Below are 27,845 nucleotides of genomic sequence, written 5' to 3' on the forward strand. Positions count from 1 at the left end.
ATTCCTCTTTATTGTACAAATGATACACAGTAAGCACTCTGTGCTACATCTCAGCACATACAATTACTTCTTAAGATACCACTTAGCTACTCCTGCAGTAGGAAAATCAGATGCTGATTAAAATTTGCTCTTTAGAAACAAATATTCTGGGGGATGTTTCCTGTTCTGCCCTGTACGCAACGGAGCAAAAAATTCTGAGTAGCCAAACAGGAACATAAGATCTGCCCACTAGAACTGTATGGGTGTGAATAGGGAACTGAATCACCTTTGGGCAGAGGAATGGGACAGAGCAATGGCAACCCAACTGGGCAGGTGGCTGGGAGGGTATTCTCTCATGCAACCCAGAAGAGAGCTTGAGAATTAACCTGAATCTCAGTCCGCTAAAGGGGGAAAACATGGGAGGTCAGTGATGAGAGCAGGGATGGCTGCAGGGGGCTAAGTCCTCCCTGTCACCAATGAGCCCAAAAAATCAAATATTCAGGGAAATGCTTGTCCTCCTGTTAATGCCTCTTCTTCCTCTCAAGTCCTCCTTTTCTCCTCTTTTTTGTAATTTGTCTGTGGAGAAAGCATTAGGGTTTCTCCTCTACTTGTAAAGCCAAAGGTGCTGGGAAGTATTCTCCTATTCTCACTACCACTAATGGTGTTTCATAGTTGAAGTGCCCTCTTCTGTGACCAAGCACTGTGAGGAGGACAGAGATAACAGAGCCTTCTGAATCTCTGCCAGAGCATTCAGCAGTGAACGACTCCCAGTCGATAAAGAAATCACTGCAACTGGGAAAGACAGCAAGGGTGCTGGAGCTGAGAAGGCAGGTTACATACTGGCCATCAGCCATCCAGCCAAGACACATGCCACTGACTTTTCAAACCTGTTAAATATCCTTTAAATGTGCATCATCTCACATCTATCACTCAGTTGAGTGCACTCACTTGAGACCCACTTCAGAGAGGGTTGGTCCTTTCATGTTTGCCCAGAAGTAATCTTGGGAGTGGACACTACAGGACCTTAGAAACATGACCTCAGGGACACATTTGTTCAAGCAGGATGCAGTGAAACAACTCACAGGCCACACACAAGAAGGTCTCTTTCTGGTGAATGCTGACTGGTGTAAAGGGAGCAGGGAATAAGCTGGGAGAAAATAATTACTTTGGTATTTGCTCGTATTTGCTTCCTTAATAGTGATAGTGTTACCTTTAACCTCCTCACATCATTCCACAGCCTCTGCTGCAGTTAAATCAGGCATCCACCTTGAAAGCTGCACAACAAATTCCCCAAACTTCCCCTCAGACCCAGGTCCACAGGGTGGGATGCAAGGGAACAGATGCAAGAGACCAGGCCTCAGGTTCTCTATATTTTTTCCAGAGAAGTGCTCGACTGTGCAGATCATTATTATAGGAAGGCTGAGGCAATAAGACATTCACCATATACAGGGGAAGAACATGAGCTAGGAGCATGAACTGGATATATTGCATCAGCTTGTTGTGAAATTCAGCATTTTTTTTTGTTTCTGTGGTTTGCATGCTATGGTCTCTGGCCCTCTGTCTGTCTTCCATCACCACTTACAATCGCACGCCTTGGTGCCTGCAGCCATCATTCTCATGGGCTGTGGTAAGAAGAAAACACACAAGTCATAAGCATACTTCCTCAAGAGAAGGAAGTGTCCTCACTGTCCACATTTTTGCTGAAGCTCTTTCACTGGTAGAAGAAAAAGGAAATCAGACTACCATCAAGGGTCTAAAATAGTTGTCCTTTCTGATTCTGTATTTCATATGAAGCATGAAGGACACTTTAACACCAATCTTATTTGAAACTCACAAGAGTGACAGAAATAACTGTATTTTCTCAACATACAGGAGCTTCATTTCTCTACACAACACCTTATCTTCCTTATATAAGCCTTATATTCCTAACAAGTTCTCCAAAACATAGAGCATTAGAAAGTGAGTTAAGAAATAAAAGCTAGATTTTCTTATTCAGTTCTGTTTTATTAGCATAAGCAGCTTTCTCATATATTTAAAAAACAAATAACAAAACAAACACTGCAGCTTACACCACTAGTACAAAAAATCTGGGAAAAATGCAGAAGTGTTATTAATTAAACTACTGCTCTTAGATTTCCTAAACCTCACTTTTCCCTTTTGTTATCTCTGTGACTCCTAACCTTTAACCAAAGCCCAGATACTTGAGCCTAATCATCTCTGAATATAACAGTCACAACTCAGACATCTCTAAGGTGGAACAGATTATACTTAATTGGTCAAATCCAAGGATCCTTCTTAGAAGCCATTATTTGACCTTTCTCCATAACCTTTATAGAAAGTAGCATTTTCTTCCCTCCCAGAACAAAAGAAGCTGCCCACAATGCCCAGCCTTCTCAGCAATGAAGCTGAGAATACCACTAAGTCTGTACTTATTACTGTGCCAAGCAAAACATTTGCCATGCATATCAGTGACAGAGAACTCTTCTGGCAGATGCTGAAACAAACCTTACTAGTTTTATGTAGAAAATACATAGGTACATATAGATAAAATAAGTCATTTCCTATAAACCAGATTTTCTCATTTTAGATGAGAAAAGTGACTTCGCTACAAGAAGGTGATAAAAACTCTTGTCTGTGTTACAAAAATGCTCTGCTTTTACCTTCATCCTGACTGGAGCATTCAAAGTTGTAGTGAAAATACGTAATGTAAGTTTTTAAATCAGTTTATGAACAACACACAAACTTGAAAGACTATGAATTCAAGTCATGAGCATCATCTATTAAAAATAGGAAGGATTTAAAAGACCTGTTTATTGCTCCTGATACTATTTTCATTGAATCAGATGAGCGAAATGAGGAATGTGAAGACACCCATCTTCATTCAGTACCTTTTCACTGCTATGTCCAATTCTCACACACAGCGTGGCAGTACTCAGCTTGAAAGCAGTGTAATTTCTGTGATTTCTTTGTTTTGATTGGGAAAGGGAAAGCTAACACTAATGCAGGTATTGATTCTAAGGGTAATATAAAAATCTTGGTGATACAAGCTTGTAAAAAATTTGACCTAAGGAGTCGCCAGCTAAACTGTGTGCAAGATTTGTCATAGTTAAATTTGCTTTGAAAGCCAAAATAGAGCATGGGTCAGCTCCGATGGAGAGGGCATGTTTGTTATTTTACAAATTTCTGAAAGGTCTCTAATGTGAACCATATGTAACAGGAAAACATGCACTGGGTTTATGCTCTGCTGAGCTCTCCTTGTTGCTCAAACAGCAACACTGTTGGGAATGCGATTTGGGGACAGGTAGTAGTAAGGGAGCTTTTTGTTCTTGTTGCGCTCAGTGATGGCGCCGACGATCTCATCCAGATTCTTGCGGAATTTTGCCATCGCCTCTTTCACCGGCTTCTCCACAAAATGTTCATCCGGATACACGCCCAGAAACAGCTAGTTGAAAAAAACACCAAGAAATCATGCTTGGAGATTAAAAAGAAAAAGGCTGGTCTGTCTCAATGCTATGCTATCCAGCAGAACAACACCCTAAGCTTTAGGAGTGCTACTATTATGCCCAATCAACATTTAAGCTAGCATTTAAGACTAGCACTGCCAGTGAAAGATGTGTCCCACCCACCCTCCATCCCTGGCTGCTGCTCCTCATCCATGGATGCTCAAGTGAAACACAGCACTACAACCACATGAGTCAGTGTGGTCCTGCCATAGCTCTCGTTATCTCCCTACATCCCCCACCTCCTGCAGAAAGGTCAACTTACTTCATTGTCCTGGAACTGACTCAAGGCCCAGACAGCTCCCAGATGCCAACAAGAACGCCCTCTGTCTGGCAGACTCTCCACAATCTGCTCAATGGTGACTGTCCCCTTTTCTGTCGGAGGAGGGCAGCGCATTGTCGGTGGGGCATTGGGAATCCAGGAGCACCAGTCATACTGCACAAGGCAAGAAAGCACAGTGAAAAGCTACAGTGGTAGGTATTCAGGAACGCTTCAAAGGAAATGATGAAATTTGGCACTGGGGAGTCTGTTTCTGTAATAGGAGTTCCTCAGAATGAGAAGATACTAACAAAACTGAAGGACAGAGAGACGTTCTTGTGAAGCACTGAAGGAGGTAAGAAAGTCCCTACTATCTTTCCCAGAAAGATCTCACAAGGGAGAGAGTGGGGTCACCTCCATAGGAGCAGTTATTCTGCTGACCACAGACCCAGATTCACTGGTCAGGCAAAGAATTTAGCTATTTTAATAAACAAAGATCTCTTCAAAGTTTGAGGTTATCTTTGATAAAACCACTAAAACGGGTAAAATTTCCTTTTCTCCAATTGCTCTATTCTGCAAAACCTGTTCTAAGAACATGCCCTCAGTGCTGTGGTAAACAAGCTCGCAGTTTTTATTGTGTTTGGAGGATATGTTTGCTGTTCTCCAGTCATATTGCACCATTTTTAAATCATCAGATTTGGTGATGTTCTGTTATCGGGGTTGTGATTCCCTATGCCAGATCTCTAAGCTTGCACTTTTTGCTGGGCATTGTCAAAGGCCTCTATGGCTCTGATACCCCAACAGGCACCCACCAGTGCAAGCCATGGCCACCTGCTAGCATTTCCTTTCCAGGCTGCTGGGTAAAGGTGGTAGGAGAGGCAGCTGATGGCCAATATGCCATGTACATGTGGCTGTGGTGAGCACCGGACTGGGAACACAGAGATATAGTGGAGGTCCTGTCCCTGGAGACATCCTAAGTCAGGCTGGATGGGGCTCTGAGCACCTTATTGAGCTGTAGGTGTCCCTGTTTATTGCAGGGGAGTTGGACTGGATGGTCTCTAAGGGTCCCTTCCAATTAAAACATTTCTAACTCAGAATCACTTCTGGGATACCTCAGTTCTGCAGGAAGGTGATGCCTCATCTTGCCTCAGTTACCTTCCTGAGTTTTGCCACCATCTGAAATGCTGCAGTTACCATTAACCTTCCTTTTCAAAGTAGTTTTTCTTTATATATGTCCACCTATCCTGCCTGATGGATACCTACTAGACACCACAGAGGATCGGGAGCCCATCCTACTGGCTTTAATACAATTTCACCTTGTAGCAGCTTATCTGTGCCACCTCAGAAAGCAGAAGTACAACTCCCACAGACATGTGTAAGGCAATTTTCAACTTTGGCAAATGCTCCAGCAGGCCAGCTAGATTGCTGTACTGCTGGGACTGAACAGCTGAAACACCCAGCTGAGCCAACTCAAAGACAGACAGCGTATACAGCTACATGTGCTGCAGTCATAGCACCGAGCTGTATATGTTCCCTAAGCCACATCTGAAGATGGGATATATGCTGCTTTGGCACAAACATACTGCCAGATTTGCACAGCTTACATCAGCAGTTCTTGGTAATCACCCATGTACCCATTTGCAGCAAATACAAAGCAAAGCCTCTTAGCATAACTCATTGCATTTTGTTGCAGAATGAGCCACAGACTACCAGCATGTATTCAGACAGTTCAGGTGATGTTTGGAAGGCATGGGGCTGTGGTATCCAGACTGTGTACCTGATCCCCTCAGCATTTCCAAAATGGATTTTAGTAACCCGTTTAAATGCTTTAAAACAATTTTTCCCCATGACAAAATGAATGAAACCAAAATATACAAGGTATAACTCCCAAACCCGAATTTCAGTACCTATCTAGTACTCAAAATTATTCCAAATATTTCCAAAATCAGTGTTTCCGTAAGTGTCCTTATGGGGATTTGCAGACGACACTTCAGTTCAGCCAGAAAGAGCAATGTAATGTCTGCTTATCTATCCAACAGCACTTCTCAGACTGTGCCCTGGTAGGTGCATCTCCCAGCCCAAAGGGATGAACAGTCTTCCCAGAAGTTCCTACCTGACCAAAATTCACAGCTGCGTGCTGGGCTGATGTGGTGAATATTATCACTGTGAGATATTCTGCTAGCTTCTCCCGTGTCTTGATCACCTTAGGAAACCCTGAATGAGGGAGAAGAAAAGAATAAGTAACCCAGCCATGAAACAACGCAGTTACCCAGTAGTCATTGGTTGAAGATGTGAATTTGAGGACCATGCAACAGTCACCGAAGAGCAGGACATTCTCCTTCCAACTCTGTTATTGGTTCTGCCATGTGCTCTAACAGCAGTTAATCAAGCTCTGTATCTTGGCTGTCCAGCCATAAAAGCAGAGTGATCCTGCCTTTACCTCATACAGATTTGTGAGGCATCATCATTGTCTGCAAAAAGCAGGTGGCGTTCCTTAGGAGAAAGGCAAAGCACAATTATACCTTTAAAATATATGGCATCTCTGTCCTCACACCTACCCTGCGGCAAGGAACCCAGAGAGTCCCTTTTTCTTCCTTCTGCAATACAAGCAGAGAAATTTCACGCCAAAGAGCAAATGGCTGTCTGCTTGTATTTATAAATGTCTGAGGCTCAGCAATCAAGTGCGCTGTGGGAACAAGTGCAGGGAGAGCTTATATGCTGAAACAATAAGTGAGGAAATGAGAACTTCTGAAACAAAAACAGCAGAATGAGGAACAGAAATAGTTGAATCAAGCAGTCTTTGAGGGGGAGTAATCAAACAGAGCTATTTAAAGAAAGAACAGAATAGTCAGGAATAGGGGAAATATTTTGTCACCAAAGCACATTTGAACCTGCATCTTTCCTGCCCCAACATGAATCCTGCCCTGTCCCTGTCCCATCCCAGCACAATGACAGGTCCCATGATAACTAGAGATCTGACAGCTCCTTGGGGTGAGCTGTCTCTGAGCCAGCTGCTGCCATGTCTGCACCATGAACCTGCTGCAGATGCAAACTCAACCTGGCAGGGGCAAGAAAACATGGTAGCTCTGGTCAGGTACCAAGCCCAAAGAGGAGAGGATACACACCCATTCCTGCACCCTCCTGTCCTCAGCGCACTGTGCTCATCTTGTAAAGGATCTCAGCATGCTCATGGTCAGAGCAGTGCTACCACGGCAGGAGTGGAGGCCAGCTGTCCCCCACTTGTGCCCTTTCTATTCTTTACAGACCCAGGTCGTCCTACTTGCTCTGCCTCAGCCCTTGTGGTGGCAGCAGTGCAGAAAGGTGACGCTGCAGGCTGGGCAGGTTTTCAGCCCATAGGGGCAGTCCATAAAACTGAGTCTGTGGGCCAAGAAAGGAGGGGGTCACCAACAGTTCAAGATGTGCAGTGCACACAGCCTTGCCATCACCAGAGACCTGGGAAGCTGCAGATCTGGCCAGGCCATCGTACCTTACCTGAGGCCTTCACGCCCCTCATCCCATACATGTAAATGTCTTTGACGAAGGCCTGGAGTTCCACATCTTCACACACCACCTCATCGCTCTCGTAGTAGATTTGAATCACATCCTCTGCAAAACTGCAGACAGAGGAACAAATGAAAAAAAAAAACAACACCAATAACAAAAAAGCAGAAATTCTACTGAAGACCTTATGCTGAGCTTACAGAGAGGATACACCTTGCGAGGAAGAGTGGGGCCAAGAGCAGAGCTCAACACCCTCCATCAAGTGGTGGGAATCCAATTATTTCTAACTGCAGTATCACTGCTTCACCATCAGAAGTATGTTGAACCGCAGTCATAGAAACATAGAATATCCCAAGTTGGAAGGGACCTAAAAGGACAGGCTGGGGATAGAAGTCATTTCATCAAGGAGCAGATACTGACACCCCTTCAGAGAAAAGTAGGCTGTGGTTACATGCATGCGAGTGGGCTCAGGTGTGAGAACAGCCAGTGCTCAGAAGGTCACTGCTCACACTATTTATAAACTAGGTACTTACAGTGAATCTCTCAGCCAAGTCTGAGGCTGTGTAATATCCTCCTCCAGCTAACACTGACAAAGAGCTAAACTAAATTGAGTTTACTATCTGGTATTTTAAAAGATATCCTATCTCAATTAGCACAAGAAAGAATAGGAAAGAAAACAAGGGCAGGAACAAGCACACGGGCAGGGAAACTATATCAAGAAACCACAGAAAAGTAAAAATTTCCTTTTCTCTCAAATGGGCACTAACAATTGTAGGAAATATGGAAAGATATTCCCTGTGCTGAAATCACAGGAGGCAAAGACATAAACAACATTCTAAACATTAGTCTTGTGTTATAAACACCCAAGAGTGAAGAGCTTCACTCTTGCAAGACCTCTCCAGGCACAAACTTGCTGCCCTTCTTCAAAATCTGGTCCTTGCAATTTTAAGGCACTTGAAGAAAGGTTTGGTTCAAATCAGTTAGTACTTCAGTTTCCTGGGCTTCAAAACACAGCTCTCTCATGTGAACCACATTTAACATTTCTGCTTCCACAAGAAACCCAATGAGCTCACATGGGTTGCTCAGGCTGCTGCATTCTTTCTCAGTTTGTGCATAGCTTAAAAAGCTAATTAAATTCCCTTTGCAGGGCTAAATTCATAGAATCGTTTGAGTTGAAAGGGCCCATTAAAGGTCTGGATCAACTCCCCTGCATTGAACATTGAGGGAATTGAGGGACAATTACAGTGAAATCCTACAGATGAATACAAACTTATACAGGGGCTTCTGAAATGTAGAATGCAAGAATATAGGCCTGTAAAGGGCAGGAATCAAACATCTCTGACTAGGAAACTGAGCAGGAGCTGAGAGTTGTAACTGTTCTTCAAGATGGGTTCACAACACTCTCCTTCACCCATGTGATAGCATTCATTCCCTGTGCTAGGACAGGATCATTTCAATCTATAACACTTGAGGAAATTATTTCTTTTAAATGGTAGCCCCCATTGAACCACAGGACTCCACTGGCTCTCAGAATGATCTGTTCTATCTACCTAATGGTAATTTGACTATAGTCTACCCCAAATCTTTCTTACTGTAATTTTAGCCTTCAATTTCTTGAAGTCCCAAGCTGTATTCACAAGAATGTGATGTAGAGCAGAGACAAAATGGAGAGGTGTCTCTGGGACAAAGACTTCATTGCCCCTTTCCAGGACTACAGCCTTTTACCTCTTTATTGCCTCCCAAACTCTAATGCCATCATCTCGGTAATAGTAGTAGGGGATATCCTCTTTGCTGTCCATCCCCTTAGCTTTGATATCTTCAGGGAAGCAGAGTGAGCTGTAAGTCAGATCCTTCATTGCTTTCTGAACCATTTGCACGTGTCCTCCTCCACCTGTGGCATTTGCCTGCAGGAACAACAGCAAGATATGAGCAGTGGGAGATAAATTAGGCTCACTTTGTGCCAAGGCTGGTTGTCCAAATTTCCAGGAGATGTGTTATTACAAGGAGAAGAAAGTGCATCTCCACACAAATAAGTACCGAACTGCAGAGGTCTACTGCAGTTCTGCATTTTGACCTCACAGTTTTCACATCTTTTCCACAAACTACATATAACAGATAACAGATCCATTTTCTCCACAGGCACATCTAATGTATCACCTTAAAATAGTATAATGAAACAGTAATAAAGTATAGAAGTACTGAACCCAGAGCACTTTCTGCCAGCTCCATGCTCCAGAATGAGTGCATATGTGAAGGAAGGCAGCCAGGAGTGTGTCAGACCAGAGCTTTTGCTAAACCACCAAGTGCTGCTGCAGAGTGGTTTAGGATTAATGGCAGGTGGTGGTTAGGATTGGAGGCTACTCTTAGGCACCCTGAGATTTAAGCCAGGACAACAATCCTGCTGGGTGTTTGAGTGGGAAAACACAGCATGTTCACAACAAACAACACTGCAAAATCCTTTATATAATCACTGCTCAGAAGCTCCCAAATTTTTCTTTGTGGTGTTAGCAGTGTAGCAGTATGCAGCTTACACTTACTCTCTTCTGTCTGGCTGTACATTTATACTGAAACCAACAATTCTGGAACTTCATGATCCTCATCAGCAGGTCTTAGCAGCACACTCAACCCACATGCATGGGGTACAGATGCTGTCCTTCCACTCAGTTGATGTCAGGAGTGTCTGCCAAGCCTCCACAGTTAGCAGAGGAGCACAGAAGACAAGGAAATAATCTGCAATTAACTTCTTTTTTATGTAGGCAGAAAAACTTTGGAGCAGGGAAGCTTTTTTTTTTTTTTTTCCCCTGGTGCCAGAGGTATGTCAGGAACTTGCCCTGGTTGCAGCTAGCACATTTCCACAGAGAGGGCTGCTTGCCAACCTGTTGCGGTTCTTAGATGTGGCATGCTGTTTCTGGGGTAGCAAGGAGATGAAGAGCTGTTATCACAGTAAACACTATTACAGTTGGGTTTAGATGTTTGTATATCATACAGCTCTGAACTGGTTACTTAGAGGTGAAAGATACCATCTTCAGCACAACAGGAAGTGAATTAACTGAAGGCATCATTTCTGTGTCTCAGGCGATGCTGTTTATGTTTGTGCTTTAGCAGAAAGTCAAGAAATAACACACTATGTGATGGATAAAGAATTAAAACACATAGGGACCCATGAAAAATAACAAGATTTGCAAAGGGAATTACTTACCTTGTCAAAAAGGCCACATTCACAGATGAGCTGTTCTCGAGCTTTGGTGTTGATGGCTATTGTGAATCGCATGTGTGGCACCAACAGCTGTGAAATACGACAAACAATGGTAGAGGACAAATTCTTTGATTGAATTCAACCGTGTGTAGAGTTTGAAGTCCTCGATGAGAGCAGCTAGCTCTACACTGCCTTGCCAGGCAGCTGGTCAAACCATCCCAATCGAGCTACCACCAGGATGTACTTTTGATTTGTCAAGCCAAAAAGAAAACCTTACTGACTCCCCCAGAACCTCTTCACAGAAAGACCAACCTTGAAGAGGGGATGTACAGCAGGCAGCTGCCGGAACATGGCAATGCTGAACACCTCTGAGACAAGGTGTGTCCGTAAGAGATGGGTCACTGTCTGGTGGATGTGGAAATCAGATGAGCGAACCCAAATTTTGGCCAGCAGCCAGTCATAGGTGGCATCTGAAGGAAGGAAAATGGGATTTTCTGGTCCAGGCTTTTGACCAAGCTGAAAGAGATGGAAACAGTACAATCCCCAAGTTCATGTGCGTTTACAATGAGACAATAAGCAATGTGACCCTTTATACACTCTGACAGCAAGCTCACCTGGATTGCAATGGGTACTATTTTATTCTCCAGATTCTTGTACAGCAAACAGATGGGTGCAGCCAAGTACTGTATTGTACATGGGTCTGTCTTATTGGCATCCACGCCATCCAGCAGTTCATAGTCCACAATGAAAATGTTTCCTTGCTGGTAAAAAAGTGAAAAGGATTTGGTGTGTTTTAACAGAAAGAGGGAGAAATGAAAGAACACAGCAAACTGTTCCTGGTGGGAAGGACAGAAAAAGGACAGGGCAGCATCTGAAAGGTAGATGAGAGAGGAAGAAGACAGCACTGAGAGAGGTTAAGAAAGAAAAGCAGAAAGGCGCAAACAGTGAGGCTCAGAACTAAGGCTGAGGAGTCTGGGCCAGGGGCTGGTTTATGCCCTGCAGTTACAGGTAGCTGCTAGCCCACCTTTGCTCATGGAGGCTCAGGAGTGATGTTTGCTATTGGGACAGCAAGCACCTCTACACAAGCTACCTGACTTGTGTCTGCTGACCCTGACAGCAAACCTCTCAGCAGAGAGCGACTATGTATTTGGCATTCATGCAGTGACACTGAGGTGCAAACAAGTTTCACATTATTCCACACCCCATGCTCATCGTACAGACAAAAGGAATGTACCATCCTCCTAGTCCTTCTTCAGCATTTCAGTTCAGCTTTGTGGGTGACCCTCCTGGGAAAGGGTAGGATGCTTCGCACTTCTGACACTCCCTATCCTTTGAGACGAAAGCACTGTGAAGGACCCTTCACCTCCTGGCGGCATCCTTTTAACTGGACCTGGAAAAGGGCCTGGCCTGCAGCTGGAGTGTGGAGATGTGGCTGAAATGTAGCTAGAACAGGGAGTGGAGGTCAGAGAACACAAGGAAGAGCAGATGGAGTCCAATCTCACCCCAAGCCCTACCTTCACTTCTTCCTCCAGGGTCAAGTTCCTCTCCAGGCTGCATTCTACCATATCACTGGTCACTGGCAATTTCTTGGGAATCTCTGTGCATCGCCGTATCAGCACAGGATTGCAGCCATTCAGGAACTGGTAGCCAAACATAAAATCTTCTTTCCAGTGCTGCATCACATATTCTAAAGGAAAACAAGTCAGCAGCATCAATGTCACTGTATTTCAGATTCCTTTATTTATCCCCCACTCCTTTTGTTTCACTGCACTGAAACATTCAACTTCTATGAAAAATATGCTCTCCATCTGCAGACCACCTCCTTATGTCTTCCATGATATTCTTCAATCTTAGTATCCAAATTCTTGGGGTTTGTTATACAGACAGTTAAGCCCCAAAACAATGGCACAGGCAGGGAAAGGGAAATACCCAAGGGGGAAGGGAAAAAACAGCAGTGACTGAAGCTGGGTGAGAGGTACCTGGGGAACGATGTTGACTTTGGGCTTCTCACTAACATTGCTCATTGGCTGGGTTGTTTTTTTTTTTTTTCTCCCTGCTTATTTTTCAATTGTTAATACAAAGCAGATTAATAACTCTTCTGAATAAAGCAATAGTGTTGGAGACTCCATCTCCTTATTAAATCTTTAGTAGTACTGTGTGCTTTCCACACTGCAGTTCTCTGCTTCTTAATGTCATTATGGTCACTTCAAACTACAAGCTGAGAGTCAGAAAACACATGATTAAAAACAAAATCCCACTGATGCTGACAGGGAAGCTGCATGACTGAAAAACATGAACTTGCTTATGCCAAGTATTGCCAATAATCAGATTGAGAGGTGCACTCACAGCTGAGATCCATTTTTATAGTTTAAAACTCACAGAATTGGAGCTTTCCTCATGGGTTTGGAAATATTATCAATGAAATTAAATGCAGATTATATCTAATCCTTGTACTTTAGGAAGAAATCTTATTAAACTTAACAAATTGATGTAATTAGTTTTTAATAGCTCCAGCCTCCTTATGTGCTTTACTTTATACTTGAAATCACAGAAATGCCTCCTATTTCTGTTAATTGGTCCTTTAGTCAGCCTGAAGAGGGGAGAAACTTCAGAACAGGAAGGAAAAGCATGTTCCTTTGCAGAGCCAGAATGAGTAAATCTACACATGCTTTAGGAGCTACATGCTAACTGAATAATAGCATCTGTGTATCTATTATATCCATTACTACAGTAAAATAATATCAAATAATACAACTGCAGGCCGTAGTAGCAGGCTAGGTCTGGCTCACAAATCAAAGGCTTCCCAGCCCCACTTTACAGAAATGACTCCATCACCCCATCTCCATCTGCAACTCTTTTACCTGGCTTTCAAATAACTACTAAGATTTCACACACAAAAAAAATTAAGAAAATAAGAATTTTGTCTTTGTCTTTTAATACTACGTGAGTGGAATTTTTATCAGTACAAAGGATTTTCCAGATACTTATATTTGAAAGCAAAAAAGTAAACACAGACTCTTACAGATACATATCTATTCCTGGTAAGATGTGAGCACGGAATGGTAAACATGTCACCACGTTTACTATAGTGTGCATAATAAATTCCAACATGTTTTTGGAAAGAGATGACATTTGGGATAGATGCTGCGAGCCCTTTTAAGCACTAACTTGCACTCATTCCCAGCAGGAATTACAGTTCCTCTGGTTCTGGTCAGATGGACTATTTTGTGCACCAGGACCAGGTGAAGAAGTTACAGCTCCCAGCTCATTCTCTGCCCTTTGCAACATGCCCCCAGACTTACTGGCTTGACAGATTGCAAGTTTTGTCAAAACGACTCATTGGAACAACTTGTGAAAGCAAAAAGATCCAAGCCATGGGCAGACAGTTGGAAGTGGAAGGTCTTTAAGGTTCCTTCCATTCCAAGCCATTCTATGTTTCTATCATAACTTTGCTTGGTAGTCCTGTGGGTTGTTGCACGATCAGCAGTCTAAGATTACTTGCTGTTTATGGTAAATGACGTTCAAGCAGAAGTGTAGGTCAGCCTCTTCCTTCCTAATCAGATATATTCAAGACAGAAAATCGATCATTTGATGATGAAAACGTGAGAAAATGCTGACAAACTCACCAGAGATTGTGTTACTGATTCTCACAAAGATCTTCTCAAAATCTGCAAAGTCACTCCAGGAAGACTGGAACATGTGCATAAAACGGTTGATATAGAGATTCTCCATCCTAAAAACAAAGCCTTACACTGTGACATAAATGGTAGCTTTGTTGTTATTAAATAGAAAACATTTATTTTGATTACATGTCAGTGGATTTAGAATCAGGTTTTCTTTCCACTAGCATCTTCAAATGTGCAAAGAAGACATGCACTGCACGAAGATGGGGAGAACAGTTAAGAGAGCAAAGAAAGACCGCAGTGTTGCAGCAAATCCTCCTGGGGGAGGGGAAGGGGGAGAATTCTGTGCAGATGTAGATGAAGATGCAGTTGTAAATTATAAACTAAGACTGAGAAACCTTAAAATGAACTGGATTGGAAGTGGTCAAAGAGGACAAGAAGCCCGCAAAGACAGCAAGTGGCATTGTGAAAGAGGATTCCCATCAGCATAACTAGAAAATCAGACAAGGGACATGTAGAAAGGCTGCTTCTGCTGCTACAGATAGCAGTCAAGATAAGAAGAGGTGCCTGGAGGCACGTTAGGAAGCATCTTGTGCAATTATCTAGCCTGGGCCTGGAAGCAATCTCTTTGGAGATCTCATCACCCCTGACAGGAGCACAGAAGGAGCTCTGAATGGCCTTTCCTGAATATCAGGAGATGGAAGGAGTATTGGGCAGGACTTCCTGGACAGACGGTAAGTATCTAAATATCAGATGAACTTCTAAAAGAAGCATGACCACGTAGGTTTTCAGCCATGTCAGGTCACTAAATGGACTCAGATAAGAAAGTATTCACTGTTATTAGGAATGGCTGTAAAACCTGCTAGTTCTCTTATCAACCTATGTTTGACGATATAATCCCCATCTGATCACTGAAACACTGAGAGGCATATCATTCCAAAATACAGAGGGACCAGCATGTTATCAGAGTCACAGATGTAGGAATTGTGGATGATCTCAAAGCAGCCTTGCCTCACCTTGCCTTTTTTCCCACCATTTGATAAAGTATGACATGGCTCAGGCTTGTGAGACAGCTCAGAAGCAGACTCACAGTGCAGAGATTTCCTGTTCTCCCATTAACTTCGTACTATCCTGCTGGGCAGGATTTTTCAGGCTCACCAATGGCCAGGACTGTTTTTTCAGTGACATGACAAGTTCAGGTGTGATAGTCACTTTGATGCCTGGAGCGGATTACTCTCAGATGTGGTTAAGTGATGACTTTAGCCTACATCTGATGGGAATAGCTTTTCTTCAGCAGAGTCTCAAAGGTGCATTGACACCACCTTTTGGTACCTGATTGAAAGGCCTAATTTTCTCAAACAGCCAGAGGAGAGAAGCATCTTCAGGGGGCATCACTGAGCAAAGCCAGATGCCTAAGGCAGTAGGTGTCAATAACTCCTTCGCATGCTTTTCAGAAGTCTTTCCTCATTCTGCCTACAGCCAAACCGTGTCTAATGAGAATGCAGAGGAGCAGCAAGTTCCAAGAGTAAAGAGCTCAAAACATCAATTAAAACAAAAAAAAAGATATTTTTTTCCTGTTTTTTTTTTTTTTTTTTTTTTTTTTTTTTTTTTCCTGCTTTGTTTAACCACAGGTGCAGATGGGAGAAAAGAATCCAATTCTGAGATTCAGTGAAACCTACAACATGGTCACATCCTTACTCTGCACAAAAAAAGTTTTTGCAAAATGCCTGAAGCACCACAAACACTCACGCTTTGGAGTAGTTCAGAATGAAGTCGATTCCTTTCTCGTTGTCAAATTGGATGTCACGGGGCAGCTCACTGTGACAATGGGCATCAATGCTCAATGGAAAGCCAGGATGCCACTCCTTCCAGCTGAGAAAAGAGAAGTTGGATTAACCATATCAGTTCACCAGCGCAAGAGCTCCATCATTCTATTACCTATGCTGCTGCTGTGACTCAGCCATAAAGAAAACTTGCATCACCTGGGACCCACAGGACTCACTTGGGACAAAAATACTGACTTATACTACAATAATACCTACCAGTAACCTATAGAAACATGAAGTAGAACAGAAGGCATCTACTTGACCAACTACCATCACAAAACTTGACGTATCTTAATACCTGCGATATTTCCAAACGCCTGTCACAATCGGTTAGAATTGGCAGTAACTACAAATTCACTGGGAAGTGAAATGGGCAGAAAGACAGCTGTACAATGCACACTGTTTGGTCACATCAACCTCATTCTTGAGGCTACAGTTTTGCAGAACTAAAACACAGTCATAACTGAGTGAAAAAAACAGCCTGAGATTTGGAGTAAGCAGCAATGTGATATCATTTTGTTCATCATATCTGTGCAATGGACAGAGAGAGGAACACAGGTTTTGTAAGTGACTTGCACCCTCTCACAAGTTCTGCTGTACAAAGGCATGCTCAGACAGCCACCACCCTAAGGTAAGAATGCTCTACCCAATTGGCACTGCAGAAGTCACTGGGCAGGAAAACCATCTGTCTCACATTTGCAAAAAATACTGTGAAATTACTAGCAGCTCAAAGTGTCAGGCATGTGTCTCATTTCCTCCAAAAGGCAATGCTACTAGAGGTGCACGCAGCCTGGGCTCAGCTCCTGAGCCTGCCTCCTGATGGCCATGGTACTAGACCTCTGCTGTGTATGATGTCCTACTGTACCCTGTTTTTACCTCAAAAGAAAAGAAGACGATTTGTAATGGGGAATATTTCAGCAGTGTTTCCAAATTGTCTGCCGCACACAGACTGCATTGTGCACTATCAGTTAAACATCTGAATTGCAAATTGCTATTTTCCTGGAATTACCAATGGTTTTGCCTTCCTTTTTGCATGTGTAAACAAGATTTTGTGCCACCTATCTTTTTTATCTAGATTTTCCTCTGCTGCTTCCCATTATTTGTGATCAAGATCCTTTCTTAGTCAAATCATATCAACAACACATATGCCAAACCTCAATCTGTCAGTTCTGAATGAAAACTCTGTTATTTTCATGCTCTTTCTCCTGATAAGAAGAGGGAAATAAGATAAACTTTCCTTCTTTTAACAGAAAGTATGTTCCTATAAAAAGGAAACGTATGACATCTTCTGGAATTACCCACTGATAAAAGATTTTCCTGTTGTGACCTTCTCTTATTTAGAAAAAAGCTTATAAGTCTATAGAGATAGATAACACCACTGTGTTTTGATGGTACATTCCAGTCTGCTCAGCAAGGTCAGATCTTCCACTGCACCCTGGTTCAAGAAGTGACTAAAACTCACTAGAGCAGCCACAAAGCTCCAGATAAGATGACATGTTGATATCACTCTCCAAAACTGGAGTCCTGCTTGTAAAAGACAAGAAAATCTATTTTTATCTTTTCTTGAAAGCACAGCTGTAGACCAGAGGGCTCATATAGAGACTGTACCACTGAATTCCACCTTACATCTTCTAGACAGACTTATCTGGGATTCAAGTTATCTTGTAATGCAGCCACGTGCAGCAGGATGACCATCGTTTACAATGAATCCCATCTAAGTAAAAAAGCACATATAGCCAACATGCAAACTTTCAGTTTTGTTTTACCAGCAGTTCAGTATTTAGAGCAATATGGGTATCTGAACATGCTCTGCCAACCCCTGACCCAAGGACAACAGGCCCTGGACTTTTGGGGAGCTGTGAGGGACTCACCGGTACATTTTCTGACGATCCTCAAGCTCTTTGCGTCTGTGCTGCTTGAGTATCTGGGTCTTGTCATCCCGGGGGAGCTTTGCTATGTATGGGAGAAAGAAAGAAACAGGGTTATGAGGTTCCTTTATCATCACCCAGGTCTTGAGAAAGAAACCGGTGTTTCAAAGCCTTCCAACTTCTGTCCTAAACCTTTACAAAATTTCTGTGGGAAAAGCTCACACAATCCAGTTTAGTACCTTCAGCTCCTAATGTGGTGCCTAAATTGGTTAAGCTAAGAGCAACTATCTCATCTCTATAGAAAACCTGAGTTCCTAAGGAAGATACTTGGTTTAGATAGCCTCAGTAGGGTCATGGGACTTAATTTCATATTTCAGCATCTAGAAGAATTTTCATCAATCAAAGAAATAATAATATTGCCTTGGACAATGTTGTAAGTTAAACTACAACAGTAGGAAATTTCTCTCATCCTCTTTCCTTGAGCTGTACTCTCCCCTGCCAGTCTGAGGCAATAAAAACATTTTCCTGCCATGAGAACAGAAAGAAAACCCAGTGAGGCTTCAATTCCAGACAACTTGCATTTCTGACCATTGTATACACCATACTGCTAAATAACAGAGACTTCCTTAGTGATGAAGAGAAAGCACAAGGTACATGACTTGCTTTACATAGGCAAATGGAAAGGCAGATAAAGCCAGCAGGAGTTTTATGGGAATAGCTATTTTGGGTTGGAAATACTGGAGGTAGTACAACCAATAATATATACATACATATATATATATACTGCTAACAGTTTCCAGCTGGCTGTGTTTACGGTACCAACAGGGTTTCACTTGCTTTTTTCCTTTATCTGACCATATTCTGAATGCTGTGCAAAGGTCATGGAAGTCTGGGATGTACACAGGGAAAGGGGAAGGAAAGGTGGGAGAATTCTGGCTGCTGCACAGGATGTTTCTCATGGTGCTCACCTCTTCCGTCTCGAAGGACAACTTCTTTCTCGTCCGTAATCCAACGGTAACATGGGAATTCCAGGTAATCGCCCAGTGGTGTTTTGACAGTGATGTGCTTAAGGTACCAGTCATCTTGGTACCAATATTTTCGTTTCTCAATTTTTATTAGCTGAATTTCTCCAAGGTCTTCTTCCACCGTCACGTCATAGGAGTCAACCTACAGAGCAGAAATAGTCAGTGATACACTGCACATGTGGAAAGCAAAGCCAGGACTGTACAAGCACACCTGGCCTTTCCTGTGGCCAGTATGACATGGGTGCGACAGTACTTTCTTGGTTCCCATGAGGGAGAAGGACAAAGACGAGGGGAAGGATAAGGTCATAAGTGGATTATGTGATTGCAGTAGAAATGAAAGGTGAATGAAATAAATAAGACCATGTAAAGCACACCCAAAGTGGGGAAACATTTTGCATCTAATCCAAAGATAGTATCACCCCTTGAAATGTTTGCAAGTCTGAGAAAAATCTGCAGACCATGGTAGCTTTTGCTACTGCAATAGGCCATAAAGAGGTGTTGATTCAGCAAACCTATTCACACTGCTGCACTGGAAGGATAATCATAGGTTAACACACTGGATGGTGAACTCTTGACTCAATGACGAATACGTCAGTCCCCTCACAAGGCTGGGGCTAACCTTTGTGCCACCTGTGTGATCTCCTGCTGCATGCAGGAACAGCACTGAGCAAACTGCAGTTTTGGTGGTAATTGCACTACTAGGTAATATCAGAACAGAAAGAAATGAATCACATGGCCAGTAAGGCAGTGCTAAGCAACTCAGGAGAATGGAAACTGATTCTCAATTTCCAACAATGTGAACAGTTCAGGGCAAAGGAGGGCAGTCAAGCGCTCATTGTAAAAGCTGAACTGCCACAGAAATCCTGAGAGCAGCAGCCACAGCCTGCCTGCTCAGATGACCCTGCTAAGCATAAGGTGGTTACAAGAAGAGACTGTATTCTCTTGTGGTTTTTCTCAGCACAAACAACCTTAGAAACACTAACTAGCTGCTGATACTCAAAGGGTGAGATTCACTTCCACTATATGCTGTATATATCCACTATATGCTTCAGTGTCTGCGGGACCCTTTCTACAAGCTATGCATGAATTACTAGCTGTGATGATCATTTTAGGATGAAAGCATCTGTATGTCCACCAAAGTTTGAGATGACAGACCTCAGTTCTATCATACTCCACCACCTGAAACTACCACCTTTCATGGCTCATCTACTTGACTCATACAAGTGAGAAAAAAAAGAAAAGAGAAACAAAGAAAGGCTTTGAAATCCATGCTGCAGATAGCAAAACCTTGCCTTTGCCCATCTTTCCCCATGATGTTTGTCAATCAACTTTGAAACTGTTCAGGCTATGATTGATAAACTGCATCTCTGATGAGGCTGCTTCATATCAACAAAGACAAAGGGATTTCTTCTAATGTTCACCCTAACTTCACTTAAACTCAAATATTTAAAATCAGTCTTGGCGTCACTTACTTTGATTCACTGAGACTTAACAGACTAATCTCACTCAGAGCCATATTCTTTCCTACACACTTTCCTACTAAAGCCAAAGCCATTGAACATTTTCTATCAAATAGGAGATTCATCCAGTCTCAAAACAGAATTTGCAATCTTGATGTCAGCAGCATACCTATCCATACAAGGTGGTAGCACATGAAGGAACTGTGCTTCACCAAACAGCATGGCTGTTCTTGGCAAGCCTGGCATGACAGCATCTGCCTGCCAGGCAGGAGCTGGGAGATGAAAATTGCATAGTTGAGATTTCAACTGACATATTAAAATGGTGTCTCTGACTTTTCCTTGCATATCCAAGCAGAACAGAAGTAGTTCTTTCAGTAGAGCCAATATATACACTCATTTTGAGAGTTTACGCTGCTGAATCTTCAGCCCCCACCCCCTTCACTCACACTGTCCCAGAACAGCTAGAAGGATGATGTACACACGTAAATTCATTCCCTCGGTGTTTTAAAAGTTTGAATCAGCTCTGGAGACTGAAAAAACACTGACTGGCTTTTCAGAGAGATCACCACAGTAGTGCTGTGAGCCTCCACTATGGTAGACAGTGACTGTAGGACGTAATCTGTGATCTTGCCCAACATGCCTGACTATATTTTAAAATTTCTCTTCTTCAAATTTTCAGCTAGCTTCCAATAAAAAAAAAATAATAATCCTCATTTACACATAACTACTTATATTGTTTCTATAATTTACAAAACCTTACTTTACACAAACTTACATAAGTGTATCTAGGATTTGATGCGATGAAGGTGCAGTAAAGGTGTGGCAAGCTGTGCAGACGGTGCAAGGTTCAAAGAAGCAGGTTTGGTTTTTTTTTGTTGCTCAATGGTTTTGTTGCATTTGTGTTATGAGGTACCCTGTTCAACTACATTGCACCGCAGTGTCTGCACAGTAAACCATAGGAACTGGGAGTTTTTAAACTATTGGCTTCGGGGAGAGAGAACAGAGTGAATGAAGGCCGTAAGACTGTCCAAAGTCCCTTAGCATCCCATCTGAGCGATTTACCCTTCTGCAAAATTGCAAGCTCTTTCTGGCAGAGAAGCACCTCCTGCTGACCAGCCTGGTGCTGCAAAAGAAGCAACAAACCAGCACACTGCACACACAAAGCCCAAAGCCACACACAACTGTTTTCCTTCTGGAAGTACTGCTGAGTGCGTTTCAGCAAAAAGCAGATGGAAGGGTAACAGGAAGCAGACAGAGAACTGGGGGACACCACGCACTCACACTGAAATTGCTTTGCACCAACAGGAACTTACTCAAAAAATAGTGAGTGAAGAAAAGCAGCTCCAGCTTTCTAAACTGCCCATGTCCAGTGCTTGGAGTAAGTCAGACTGAAACTAAAAGTACACTGGCATTATGAAAGCTCCTTCTGGTTTTCCCACATCCCTTCCCTTCTATCAGCATTTGGCACGCAGATCTGCTCAGAGCTGGTTGGAGACCTCATCCAGCATATCTAGAAAAACTGACCGTTTGCATTAATTCAGATGAAGCCATTCTCAGGATAATGGCACTACTGAGACTGGCCCACCATTTAGTAAAGAAACTGGAAAGTGATAAAGGTTTACAAGATAGTACTCTGGAATTCTGGTTATCAGTGAAAAAAATTGCTTTATTATTATTGTTATTTTTCAAATGCGATCACATATTAATTATTTGGAAGAAAAAGAAAATTGTAGGGATGTTACCAAAATGCCAGATGCAGAACTGGCTTCAACTGTCACATTTTACAAAGCAACCAACCTGAAAGTCTTACAGTGTGCTTCAGTATTGTTTGCTGGTTTGCTTTTTGTTCCATATCGCTACTTTTCTTCTCTTTCTTTCTTTGCAAGGTATATCAGTGAGACTCATGGTGTTCTGGGCACAGTGTTACCTGAACAGGTGCCTGGAGGAATGCACGGCAGTGCCCAAAGAAACACTGCCTGCAGCAGCACAGCGCATGTCAAGCATCCTGTAAAGCAGCCATCTTACAGAACACGCTACGGGAGGACTGATATGGAAATAATTTGGATAGTAGAAAAAGTCAAGAATTAGTCACCTTTTAGTGGACTTTTGCTGGAACTTGATGATCTTTAGGGTCCCTTCCAACTTAAGCCATTCTATGATTCTACAAAGGAGTGGACGCCCACTGGGGAGATCAAGGGTAACAAGATCTCTGCAATGAATGCTTACTCATGAAAGAAAGTAATTTCAACAGCAGCAACAGGGAGGAACCCACACCTCTGAAATTTCTTTTCCCGGGATGTTTATCCACACATATTTGGGGGCCGTATCTGCACACACCATCAACACTAACTTAAAATGCTGTCATTTGCAAGCCATACCTGAGGTGCCCAATCAAGGAAGGACGGATAGCTGGCGCAGGCTGTGCACCCCATGGGTAAAAATGTACCTACAGGCAAGGCAGCACTGTGATGGTGGGGCCAAATTTGTATGCACAGTGGTGGGGCTCATCTCCAAAGCGAGTTCAATCATAGAATCATAGAATCAGTTAAGGGCACTTATAAAAAACTTTTCAAGTCTCTTAAATCTCCTTAGATCTCCTGGGAGCTGTGAGTAGGCTACAAATAAAGTACACGTTAAAAAAAAATATAATCAAGAGTCCATTATTTTGAAGTCGGACAATAAACAAATGAGATCCATACTGAAAGGATGGTCGGCGTATAGGAGATAGCAGCTGGGCACAGCACAGCGCACGCGACAGGGTGAGCCCGAGCAGCCCCTCTGACAGCCCAGCGCCAGCCCAGCCCTGTGCCTGGTGCTGTTTTGCAGCTACCATTTAAAGTTGCGATGGAGAGCTCCGAGCCCCGGCTCGCCTGCCCCGATGCCCACCCCCAGCCCGGCAGCAGCGGGACGGGCACTGCCGGCTGAGCCGGGGCTGTGCGGGCACTCACCGCGCCGCGTTCGAAGTCGTTGTAGAAGGGTTTGTCCAGGAGGTGCTTCTCGCTGCAGCCCGCAGTGCCCTCCAGGCTCAGGTACACATAGTCGTCGGTGCCCGCGAACCACTGGCTGCCCGTAGCCACGGTGACGGTGTAGGACGGCATGGTCCCACCGGCACGGCACGGCACGGCCGAGCCACACAGCTGAGCCTTGTCAAGCCCCCGCCGAGCACCGCCCCGCTGCCCGGCCCGGCCCTACCCACCCGCGCTGTTCCTCTTTATTACTGAATCTCTCCGATCTCGCCAGGCCCCCGCTGCCTCCGCATAGCCGCCTGTAACACAAACTGTGCGCACACACACACACACACAGCGTTCCCACAAAGCACTGCAAGGATCCCACATTTTTACACTCCCCACCCCGAGTGCAGCGAGCGCCGAACCTGTTTTAATAAAGATGCTAACACTGAGATAAGATCTACCAGCGCTTCTCTCATGTTCAGCCTACCCCAAGGAAAAGAGCCCCAGAACACTGATGTTGTACACATGGCACCAATGCACCAAGCCCACTGATGCCACACTCCTGTATTTTCATTAGGCACACATGCAGGCCCTATGCTGGCAACCCCTTAACTCTGTCACACTGCTGCTGCACAGCCCCAGGTGGGGAGGAGCTGGGCTGTGGCTTCGGCAGATCCCACTGCACAGCTGCAAGGTTGTTACTTGAGGCTCTGCTTCAGCCTATAACACCTGCCCATGATGGGTTGTGGCTTGTTCAGCGTGGTCACTGGTGGTGACAGCCTGCAACATCCTCCTCTTTCTCATAAGCATGGCAATAATCATCAGTCTCATCGGAGGTCTCCTATGTCTCTTCCTTTACAGAAACAGCTGCTTGCTATTCTGTGACACCATCAGATATCAAGGCTCCCCCCACATTCAAGATATGCATTTACGTACAGGCATATAGAAAGTGCCTTCATTGGCTCTGCAGAATTGCTCAGCACAAGTCTCCAGCCTGCTGCTGCTTTTTAAATAGCACCAGCAGTACAAGGCTGCTGCTGCTGCAAGGCACACCTGCAGCAGCTAAGCTTCGATCTGCCATCCTGAGGCTCAGCCTGCAAGGGGCCTTCCTGCCATCCCTCCCAGGGACACTGACCCCACAGAAGCCCACTGCAAACTCTTAATCCCTTCCTCGTTCTTGCTTTTTCCATTTGAATAAACCATACTGCCTGTTTCAGATGGCAACAAAGTTAGGCTCATACACCTTTCACTGCAGGAGTTACCTGAAACCTGTTAAGACAGTGATGCTTCACCTGTCAGACACAGGACCACCTTCTGGGCCCCTTCTGTTTTGCTGCAGGTATGGAGCAAAGCACTGCATAAACCTCACTTGGTGGTTTTCCGCATGTCTTTGAGAGTCAGTTCCCCCATCTTGCTCCCCTGGATGTGCAGCTCTGTCTCCTGCTGGGCAGTTCCCTGCAGCACAGCAACTCTTCTTACCAACTCGCTAAAGAAAATGCTCAGTAAGCTCAGAGCTGTGCACGACACTTGTAGGAGTGTCCTCTTTCCAGCCCTTTCACAATTCACCCTATTTTTAGTCTATTCCTTTGGTACCTTTTGATTTTACCTTGACTTCCATCTTCGGTGATTTATTGCTAAAGGTATTTAATAATGGTGGAATTATCAGATGCTTTGTATCAGGGACCTGCCAAACAAAACGGAGCCTTTATCCAAGAAAATAAAAAAATCCACAACAAAAACCAACCAACCTACCAACAAAAAACAACAACAACAAAACCAACAAAACAACAACAAACAATAAACAAAAAAACCCCAACCCAACCCCAAACAGCCCTTTTACTAAGGGACTACATTACTTCTACCTGTGCCTTGAAGTCTTGTTCTTGAAAGCCAGGGAAATTGCATGGAAATGTGAAATGAAAGGAAAGGAGGGAGCTGCCATGATTGGCCTAGGCCAGCACTGGGCTGAGGGCTCTGGTGGGCTCAGAGAATGGGCTGAGGGAAGAAGGCACAGGGTGCTGTGGGACAGGATGGTAACTCACAGGTCCCCTCCCTCTAAGCACTGCTCACATTCACTGCACTGAACTTGTCAAGGGAAGGCCATTGCCATCCCTCTCAACCTCCTTACTATGCCACTGACAAACAAGGTTGTGTTGCGAGGATGTCACGTCCCTTGCAGCTCCCCTGAGGCTGCAGATGATTTGGATGGGCAGATGGCTCCTGGAGTATGCTAATAAAGGATCAGGCTTGGAGAGGAATGATGTAACATGGTAATTACCAGCGATGGAGTTGATTAGCAGAACCTACAGAATTTTCCAGGTTATATAAATAATCTAAGGGACATCGGCTTGACAGCTGAGAGCATACAGGTGCTAATTGTGGCCTCTCCACCGGAGCAGAAAGCAGCAGCTCCTTGCTCACAGACCTGCTGCCATCCCTGCTTGGAGGGTCCACAGATCTACAGGTGCATGAAGCTGAGCACAGTACCCTTGCTCTGCCAGCTAAGAGAAGCAGTAAGGGACTGACATTTGCCTGGTGAAAATGTCCCTAGCCCTGGCTGAAAGGGCAGAGTTTGTGCAGCATCAGCTCCAATCCGAAGTCAAGCAGGTCCAAATTCATCCCTGAAGTAACACCTTTAACTTTTGCCACCACTTGTTTTGACTCAGCTTTGCCAGAAAGCTGAAGAACAGTTGGATTTAATCTTCATCTGATTTCTCTGGTGTGTATCAACTGCTCAGGAGTGGCCACGAATGTTGCATGGTCCTGAAAGTGCTCTCTGGGGATAAAACAAACTGTTCTTGCTGGCAGGAGAAACACTGACTTCAGTAATCCTGTAGTCCTGGAAAAGAATCAGTTTCTTCTAACACAGCACATTCAGAAGCAGGAAGTTAAGCACAAGGACAAGACAAGGGGCAAACCAGACTCCAGGGGAACCTCAGTGCATCCTCAAGAAGGGAACAAAAGTGCTTTCTGAGCTAATTTGGGGTGCACAGGAATGAGGCACATATGAAGCACTACATACATTGCCTAAGGCAGCTGTGCTTTCCCAGTTAGGATCAAGTCTTCAGCCAGAGATATTTCCTACTCTCTCCAAACCCATATGATAACCATTCCCCTTGACAAGGTAAGCTGCTGTCCCCAGCGATGAATACTACTAAGCCTGCCTGGCCTGCCCTGTTTTCAGGTGGCCTTTGAGGAAAGGAGCATCAGAGTAAACCAGCACGGCAAGGGGCTCCCATCAAAAATGACTGGGAGGTTAATTTTAGTGAAGTCTTAAAATGTTAGGAATAGTCAGCCTGATTCCTTGAGCCTCAGAGATTTAGCAAGCACACCCTGAGAGGCGACCTCCCTCCTCTGCTCAGTGCAGCCTCCTGGTTGTTTTATTCTGTTACTTCAAATCCCCTGATGTTAAAGCCTTTGAGACAACTTCATTCAGCCCCTTTACCCTCTCAGCTGAGGTCTCCTCTCTATTTCCAGCTACCAATTCCTCTGTTGCCAACCTTGCCTTTTCCCTAGAATACACTTTAAAAGAGTATTCTTGAAATTTGCCACCACTTGACCCTCTCTGAGCAATGTTACATTTCTAATTATTCCGCCTTGAGTGATGCACTGAACTTGGTCCATTTCTTTTATCCAGAGCCCTACTGACTTTTTATTTTCACTTCTTCAAACATTCCCTGCCTCCCTCCTGAATTACTTCCAAACCCTGACCCCTGTTTGGCTATGATTAATTATTTTCTCTTCCTGTTTGATTCTTATTCTATAACGAGATATTCTTGTCTGATTTTCTGATGTCATCCACCCCCCCCTTACGCTGTGAATAAACATCTTCTGACTGGTTTGTGGTAACACTGTACCCCATAAATCCCAAAACATCAGATAGCATCCTACGCATCAGAGAATGCAGCCAGATACAAGATTTCCAGGAAAAACTGGGATGGCAGGTTGACACAGAGCTTTAATTGCACAGTGCCAGGTTTGGGTATTTCCACAGTCATCTTTGTGAATCACACAGTGGTATAATTCAGTTCCTCCCAGCTCAGCCTTCTCTGCCTAGTCTTGCCAGAGGCAAATTGAACACTGAGAAAACAATGACAGCAGTGAAAGCGAAGGTGTGTAGGGAAGACGAAGGACATTTGGGTTTCATTTGGTAGAATGAATGGGAAGAGGCACTATGGGTGAACAGGCAGAGGATGGGCAAATCTGGTGAGTCGCCCACAGGGCAGCTGTGGGAGAAGGGCTGCTGGAGGAGGCACAGTCCCTGCACAGTAGGCAATGCATTGTGCTTCTCATAGCTACTGGCTATATTTGGTCATTAAAGGCCTGTGCATGCAGCAGGCTTCATCCCTAGAGAAGCTCGGCCGCAAGCCCTCTGTGCTATGCTACCAGCCTCCCCAGCAGCCCACCGGCTATTTCCACGCAATGTAGGGCTCCTCCTCTACAACCTTCCCTCGGCTGTGAACTTCAAAGGCCTGGATACAGCCACTACCATCGCAGCTGGCCTCCCTCCCCTGGACTCCTGACATTGCCATTGCAGAGACGTGATCTCCTCTTCATCCTGTGGGTCCACACATCTGACACCTCCATTGCCTCCAGAAAGCACCCAGTGGATCTTACAACTCCTGCTGCTGCCCTCCTGCCTTGGTCAGCCTCTCAT

The 27,845-nt window shown here is 44.1% G+C and overlaps 1 protein-coding gene across 1 annotated transcript; it reads right to left on the bottom strand.

Moving 5' to 3' along the window:
* ALOX5 (arachidonate 5-lipoxygenase) lies at positions 1-27,845 on the bottom strand. The gene is made up of 14 exons (XM_048944039.1): positions 23,186-27,845; positions 18,721-18,919; positions 17,756-17,837; positions 15,808-15,930; positions 14,062-14,168; positions 11,950-12,122; positions 11,050-11,196; positions 10,748-10,951; positions 10,439-10,525; positions 8,965-9,143; positions 7,231-7,352; positions 5,852-5,952; positions 3,745-3,915; positions 1-3,421 (listed from the first exon to the last, which is right to left on the bottom strand). Exons 1-14 carry the CDS (start codon positions 23,333-23,335, stop codon positions 3,242-3,244), a joined length of 2,025 nt encoding a protein of 674 aa, XP_048799996.1. The 5' UTR covers positions 23,336-27,845; the 3' UTR covers positions 1-3,241.

The sequence above is a fragment of the Lagopus muta genome, chromosome 5 (assembly GCF_023343835.1).
Source record: "Lagopus muta isolate bLagMut1 chromosome 5, bLagMut1 primary, whole genome shotgun sequence".
NCBI classification, from domain to species: domain Eukaryota; kingdom Metazoa; phylum Chordata; class Aves; order Galliformes; family Phasianidae; genus Lagopus; species Lagopus muta.

Excerpts from the sequence above, each read along its gene's own strand:
- ALOX5 (XM_048944039.1), bottom strand. The coding sequence starts at position 23,335 with ATGCCGTCCTACACCGTCACCGTGGCTACGGGCAGCCAGTGGTTCGCG. Across the intron at positions 12,123-14,061 it reads AATCAGTAACACAATCTCTG|AATATGTGATGCAGCACTGG; the intron begins GTGAGTTTGTCA and ends GTTTTCCTTTAG. Across the intron at positions 3,916-5,851 it reads CAGCTGTGAATTTTGGTCAG|TATGACTGGTGCTCCTGGAT; the intron begins GTAGGAACTTCT and ends TGCCTTGTGCAG.